Source organism: Vombatus ursinus, unplaced genomic scaffold (assembly GCF_900497805.2).
Source record: "Vombatus ursinus unplaced genomic scaffold, bare-nosed wombat genome assembly UNPS02014774.1, whole genome shotgun sequence".
In the NCBI taxonomy this organism is placed as follows: domain Eukaryota; kingdom Metazoa; phylum Chordata; class Mammalia; order Diprotodontia; family Vombatidae; genus Vombatus; species Vombatus ursinus.
The window spans coordinates 17728928-17736276 of record NW_020954552.1 but is presented as its reverse complement, the minus strand read 5'-3'; the positions used below and the strand labels follow the sequence as shown (position 1 = coordinate 17736276).

At 34.6% G+C, this 7349-nt stretch overlaps 1 protein-coding gene across 3 annotated transcripts in view; it reads left to right on the top strand.

Annotated features, from left to right (window-relative positions):
• The window catches only part of CCDC125 (coiled-coil domain containing 125), a 52835-nt gene extending 45973 nt beyond the window's left edge, over nucleotides 1-6862 (top strand). For all 3 annotated transcript variants that reach the window (XM_027864143.1, XM_027864141.1, XM_027864142.1), the window contains 2 exons: nucleotides 2597-2715; nucleotides 4076-6862. In XM_027864143.1, coding sequence (XP_027719944.1) covers nucleotides 2597-2715; nucleotides 4076-4432 — 476 coding nt within the window. In that variant the 3' untranslated portion in view covers nucleotides 4433-6862. The remainder of the gene's footprint in view (nucleotides 1-2596; nucleotides 2716-4075) is intronic.
• The last annotated feature ends 487 nt before the right edge of the window (nucleotides 6863-7349 follow it).

The following is a 7349-nucleotide window of genomic DNA, read 5'->3' as shown; positions in this document are numbered from 1 at the left end:
GTGTGTGTGTGTGTGTGTGTGTGTGTGTGTGTGTGTGTGTGTGTGTGTGTAGACAGGATTTGGAGAGAAAAGAAAGACTATGAGAATCAGTTACTGAGTTCATTGAGGAAGGAAAGGAAGTGTCATGGAGGTCTGTAAAAAAAGAGCTACCATGATTTTGATTGACTGGTAGATTTGGATTATATACACCCCAAAGGAGGAGAGGTCACTGAGTGATGGTGATGGGGGGGAGAACCTGGAGGTGGTAATGTGGAGTAGGAGACACAACATAAGGGGCAGTTAAGGTAGACAGTGAGGTGTTAAAGTCTTAGTTGAAGTAAAAAGAAGAGCTCATAATATGCTAAATATCTATAAGGTATGAAAAAGTTCTCTATTTGGAAAGCCAGCTATGAGAAAAGTGAAGAAGGGAAGGGAGTTTTTCTCTCCCTTCCTCCCAACTGGCCCTAGCATCTTGCAGTAGAGCTGCTTGGTCAATCAAAGACCCTGCATCCAGCTGGGAACAGGCCCAGAATTAATTAATATGACGCGTGAGACCTGTGTGAGGGAGCCACTCCTGACCATTAAGAACTGAACTGTAGTGAGTAAGAAGCCCAGGGATTCTAGCTGAGCAGCTGTTTAGTAGAGATACTCCACCCAAGGGGAGTAGATTGAGGCCATGACTAAGGAACAGATTCTGGAGCCTCTGAACTGCCAGAGGTATTAGCTGCTTTGTGCTTATACTCCCTTCATGTGTATTTCTCTACTAGTGTGCTCTATGTGTTTGTCTGTTCTTTCCACTGATTCTGGGCTTAGCTGTGGAAGAGTGTGACCACACTTTGGCGGGGCAGGTAGTGGTCTGTGACTATTGTTCGTACAATGCTATCTCAGTAAATGCTTTGATCTAGTTATCTCCATTAGTTAAAGGCAATCAATTGTACCAGTGGGGGTTTGTGAGCTGTAGTTTTAGTAGTATGGACCCACAGAGTACCTTGAGTCCAGGGTAACCACCCTTTTGGGACTCAGTATCCAAATGCATGTTGTGTGGTTGGCCTAGAAGAAGGGGGCACTACAATGTTTTATTAATAGCTTAACATCAATACAACCAACTGAGCTCATTTAGTAACTTTAATTTCTTTTTTTTTTGGATAATTAATTAATTTGTTTTTAGTTTTCAACATTCACTTCCATAAGATTTTGAGTTTTAAATTTTCTGTCCCTTCCACTTCGTCCCCCCCTTCCCCAAGATGGCATACAATCTGATATAGGCTGTACATATACATTCATGTTAAGTATATTTTCCCATTAGTCATGATGTAAGTAACTTTAATTTAAATGCATTAATATCATAACAGTTTTTCTGTTACTCCTTCCATGTCCTCATTGGGATTTTACATTCATTCTCATTTTCTAACTTTTTTATATGGTTGTAGTTAATATGTGGTTCAGTTTTTGTTTTTGTTTTTTTGCAACTTTTACACCAACAAAACTTTGTAAATCCATAGACAAAACAAAATTGGAAGGAGATAGAACACATCAGTTTTGTTATTATTTTGTTAAAGTTAATTTTTAAAATCAAAATGAAAATAGGATTTTTCTGCTTTTATATGGTATTTTATTTTTTATTTTGTTTGTATTCATTGATGTTGTTAACCTTAAAATAACATTTTATTTTAAAAGAAAGCACTTGTTTTTGTTTTTGTTTTTGTCTTTGTCTTACGAGGCAATTGGGGTTAAGTGACTTGCCCAGAAGAAAGCACTTTTTAAAGTATCAAAATATAAAGTATCAAATTACCAAATTGATTTGTTTCTACTAAATGAGTTATGAAGTTATATCCTCTAATACAGGTATTTCATACCCTCTTCTTACTAGAATACATATGTTGAATAGTTTTTTTTAATGAGGAAAAATTTTGCTATGGTGAGACAGATATTCTGATGTTTAGGAAGCAATCTGTATAGGGGAATGCTTGCTCAGGAATTAGGAGACCTGATCCTGCCACTTAATAACTTTGTATGCTTGGACATGTCATAAGCTCTCTGAGCCTCAGTTCCCTCATCTGCTGTTTATTTTTTTTTAACTGAGCATGCACTTTATTTTTTAAAATTTATTTTTAGTTTTCAACATTCACTTTCATAAGATTTTGAGTTCTAATTTTTTCTCCCTCCCTTCGCTACCCTTTCCCCAAGATGGCATGCAATCTGATATAGGCTAAACACATACAATCATATTAAACATATTTTCACATTAATCATGTTGTGAAAGAAGAATCAGAACAAAAGGGAAAAACCATAAGAAAGAAAAAATTAAAAAAAGAGAAAATATTATGTTTCTGTCTGTTTTCAGACTCCATAGTTCTTTCTCTGGATATGGATAACATTTTCCATCATGAGTCTTTTGGAACTGTTTATTTTTTAAGGGCATAATATCTGTCCCCTCTCTCAGATTCACCTCATGGGGTCATTGCAATTATGACTTAAAAGTCTTTGTAAGATGAAAAACACTGCTCAATTCTAGGTACTTGGTAAATTCTTAAGTTGGCTGTGTACATACATAAATATGAGCTAGTATTATTTCACAGTATTGTATTTCACTTGGACTTAACTTATTTAATTTTAGGATTTGCGTTACAAAAGAAGAACTTTGGACAGAAGCTAATAGATATACTTGAAGCCAATTCTAAGAAAATAGAAGAGCTGGATAATCCTCAGGAAATCTTTAGGATCCTGATAGATTTGGTCAGTATCTTTAGTTTCTTCTTTTGGGAAGCTAAGTACCTGTTCAGCCTCATTTCTTATAACTTCCCCATGTGGATCTTCTGTTCCAGCCAACCTAAATCTGCTTGTTGTCTTACTCCTTAATGCAACTTTCTCATCTCTTTCTTGATGTCTATAATACCATTCAACCCATGGAACACTTCTTTACCACCTCTGATTGTCCATCAATTCACGTCCTTTCCTAGAAACCTGGAGCACTCTACTCATAATCTGCCCTATTTGTATTTATCATCCTCTTCAAAACTAGGCTCAGTGTTTCCTCAAAGTCTTCCTTGATTCATGCCACCCAGTTCTGATTATTCCCTTTATTCAGTGCTCTCTTGAAACTTATATATTCTGACCATATCAAAGGCATAAATGCATATAGCATGTTGGTCTGTAAGTCATAGTATGAATGGATGCATGCATACATGTTCTATCTTTCCAGTTTCATTCCATGAGACTCTGAATGAAGAGCTTTGCTTTCTACGTATTTTTAACTGCATACAAAGTTTGTATGCCATGGTTACTTACTAAAAGTTTAACATAGGAGAATTAATGAGTGAGTAGTATGATATAATAACCTCTTTATACTATACTATACTATAATATACTATACTATAATATAATATACTATAATTAATATAATATAATATAATATAATGTAATTTGGAATGTATTTGTATACCATCCACCAAAGCAGTCCTGTCAAACTCTAATAGAAACAGGGCCACAAATCCATACATAGTGATTCATGTGGGCTTAGTTTTAAAATGTAAAGTTATCTATGTTTTATTGTATTTGATTTTATTTTATTAAATATTTCCCAGTTACATTTTATTCTATTTGGGCCATCTTTGGGAGTACTGCAGATCACATATGGTTGGTGGCCACATATTTGACACCTCTGTACCAAAGGACTGGTCTAATATTTTATTAAGGCATAAAGATGACCCAGAAGGCCATTCCATGACCATCCCAGCAAACTCTACCAGATCTACGAAGACTTTGAGTACAAGCTAAGCAGGCTAGCTATGTGTAGAGAAACCCAAATCCATTAAATAGTGAACTCTTTGAGAACGGGAACTGGTTTTTTGCTTTCTTCTTATCCTCATTGTTTAGCACAGTGCCTGGCACATTTGTAGACACTTAAAAGCTAGTTGATTGACTGCCTGACATGTCCTTAGAAGGCTGACCACTGGGTTTTGAATTTTTCATTCATGGTAGTTATTAAGGAGTCTATGGGAAGAGAATGATAAAATTACAGATGTTCCAAAGTGTCAAAGTCAGTCTTGATATTTATTGCCTTAATTGTGCTTTTTTTTATTTACTATACATGCAGTTAAATGATAAAGAAGAAGCTTTAGCTCATCAGAGAAAAGTTAGTTACATGCTTGCTCGGAAACTGGAAGAAAAAGATGCTGTAAAGAATAAAGACCATGAACCTGTGAAGGAGGATTTTCCATCTGAAAACCACTCACCCCAAACTTCAGATCCCCCTAGTTTGTTTGATCCTGTATGTTCAAATTTCCACATTCTTAACTCTAGGAATTGTATTTGTTCAGTCTCTGACCACAAAATAGAAGAGACTTCAACAGGAACACTTCAAAAATCACATTCCTTGCCATCAAGCATCAAGTTTTTTGAAGAAAATCAAGTTGAAGAAACAGATGAAATTAGAATTGAAAGTGGTTTGTAATGCCATTTAAGAAAATAAGATTCTGTGCCTCTTACTGTATCATGAGAAGTTTTGCACCTATGTTGCACTGAACCTTCCTAATTTTAAAACAATAATTTGACCAAACTTTATGAGAACAATGCATTTTGCTATAATTTAATATTGTGATGAAATATGGGCTTTAAAATATTTTTAGCATGGCATTTCATTTAGTGTGTGTTTGTTAACATACTGAAACCAAGCACATAAAATGATTTAGGAAGAAAATGGAAACATAATTATTCAACTAGACTATATAATAGGACCCTGGATTGGCTAAATGAGCATGGAACAATTTTAAAATGTTGCTCTAAGTAACTGTGGCATATAGCCAGTCCTTCCCATGGAACACATTAACTGTTAGCTACTGAAGCAGTTTTTAGTCTTAGCTTTTTCACTGAACTATTTGATGTAAAAAGTCTTAACTTAAATGAAAAGTTCCATTTTGTTAGTTTTAGCCCAGAATTTCAGATGATTAAATTTTGCCTTTGTTGGTTTCTTTGGACAGAGTGTGTAAGGAATCTATTGCCTTTTACTTCATTGGATTACAGGTTTAGCTCTGGAGGGGTCCTCAGAAATCATTTAGTCTAACTTCCTTCTTTTTTACATGAGGAAATGAGCCCAGAAAGGAGTCGCACAGGAAGGAGCAGAACTCAGATCTGTACTCAGGTCTTCAGACTCAAATCCACCACTCTTTCTATTCTATCACTGCCTCTTAATGATCTGATTTGGACATATTATGTAACTCAATGGCTCAAGCAAAATAGGTACTCCTAAGGCATTGTAGCTTAGGGAATGTATTATACTGTCATTATAAGAAGTGGAAGTCAGATTTTCACCTAATTCTAATCTTTGGTGAAAAGGCAAGTTAAAAAGTGCTTGTATAGAAGACATTGCACTGCAGTCTTAAGTTAAAGGATTTATGCAATAAGACATATTTGTGAAATAGGATGAAGTAAGAATAACTGAACTAACATTAATAGAGCTAAGTACTTTTTTCCCCTATGACAAAATTTTTCAGGCCTCAGAAACTTTCACTGCTGGATATAAGTTTTTCAGGTTATAATTTTTTAAACCAATAAATTACCATGTTAGATAAGACCAATTTTAGTAAGGTACAGACAGACTTCAGGAGATAGTAGAGGATAGAAGGCCTGGTGTGCTATGGTCCACAGGATCACGAAGAGTTGGACACAACTAAATGATGGAATAAAAACAACAAAAGGGAATCTGGAAAATTGTGTTAACTTTTATATAATTTACTATTGAAGGAAGAGTGCTTAGTATGAAGTTGAGGGAGTCAAGAAACTGAGCTCCATATAGAGATGTACCCTTGAATATAAAACAAATACTTGACATTTTTATATCTGATTCCTGATCTGAATAGTACAAGCAAGCTACATTAGGGGTCTTGTGACATCTTACCTCACCAGCATTATGAGGACTGTGAGGTAGTATTTGTGAAATTTTTTGAGTTCTTCAGAGAAAGACATAATTAAATTTTTAGTAAAAGAATAATACTTGACTTAGGATCAATAAACATAAGGCACCATTTCTATGTGCTAAATCACATAGTTTCAAACCAATTTGCTCAATAAATACATAAACAGAAACATTGAAGGTATTCTATCTAAAAACAAAACTTTGCTTTGCTTCTGAGCTGTCTTCTAGTAATTTGACATTTTGGGGAAGTTCTTTGCCATTTTTAGTTATTTTTCATTCACTTTTGCATTTTTTATTGCCTATTTAAAAATATGAAATCTGGCTGATATCCTGTATCCTGCTTATATATCCATTTGCCTTTGATCATTTATGGCTTCAGTTAATATCTTGTTTGTGTATTTCTGAAAACTTGTTTAGGCTTATACTAATGGCTAGAAGTAATCTTTTAGTTTTTCTTTCTGTGTCTAAAAGTTTAGGTTATCACTGAGAGTTGTTTATGTATGTACCCATTTTGAATATAACATGACCCATTTGTACTGTATATTGGTACAGGCCAATGCTAATAAGTACATTTTAGATTCATTTGTATCAGGCTTTTACTGATAAATATTGTTTTGTTCTGGCTCTTATTTGCTCTGAGGATTAGTTGAATTTGGTAATGACAACCTGTATCATCTTGGGGTTCAAGCCAATATCCTTTTTGTCTTTATTTAAAGTCTATCTGTACTACTCTCTACACATTGGCCAGCTGCCCTGTGGGCGTCTTTCCTTATGAATTTAGCATAAACTTTATCCTTTCTCTCAACATCATCCTCAGAGATTTCAATATCTATGTTGGTGACTTCCAAGTTCCTAACCCTTTTTGACTACAAATCTGACACTCCACTCTACACTATGTGTAGTATTTATTATATAGGTTTTCTTGAAATGGAAATTCATTGTTTTATATTGAGTCCTCTCCTATGTTCTGCTGTGTACATGGCATTGTTTTTTCTTTTCTCATTTTGTATTTAAGTTTAAAATAAATTTTAAAAATTTACAACACCCTTCCCTCCAAACTAGGGAACAGGACTAGTTGAAGGGGAGGAGAGGAAAAGGGAATATTGGACAAGAAGAGGAGATTGGGGTGAGGGGAAGGGAGCCAATGGGAATAGGGCTATTTTAAAAGAGAGATTAAAGTCACTGAAGGAACATATTACTGTGTCTGCAACAGAAGAAAGAACTAGAAGCTGAAAAGCTTTATAGACAACAATAATACACCTAGGATAAGAAGGGAAGTAGTAAAATGGGAAAAATCTTTGTATCAAAATTCTCTGATAAGAGTTTGGTATTCAAGGTATGTAACTAATTAATAGCCATTCCCCAAAACATAAATGGTTAAAGGATGTGAACAAATAGTTCTTAGAAGAACTACATAGTATTCACAACCACATTAAAGAAAAGCTCCAAATCACTA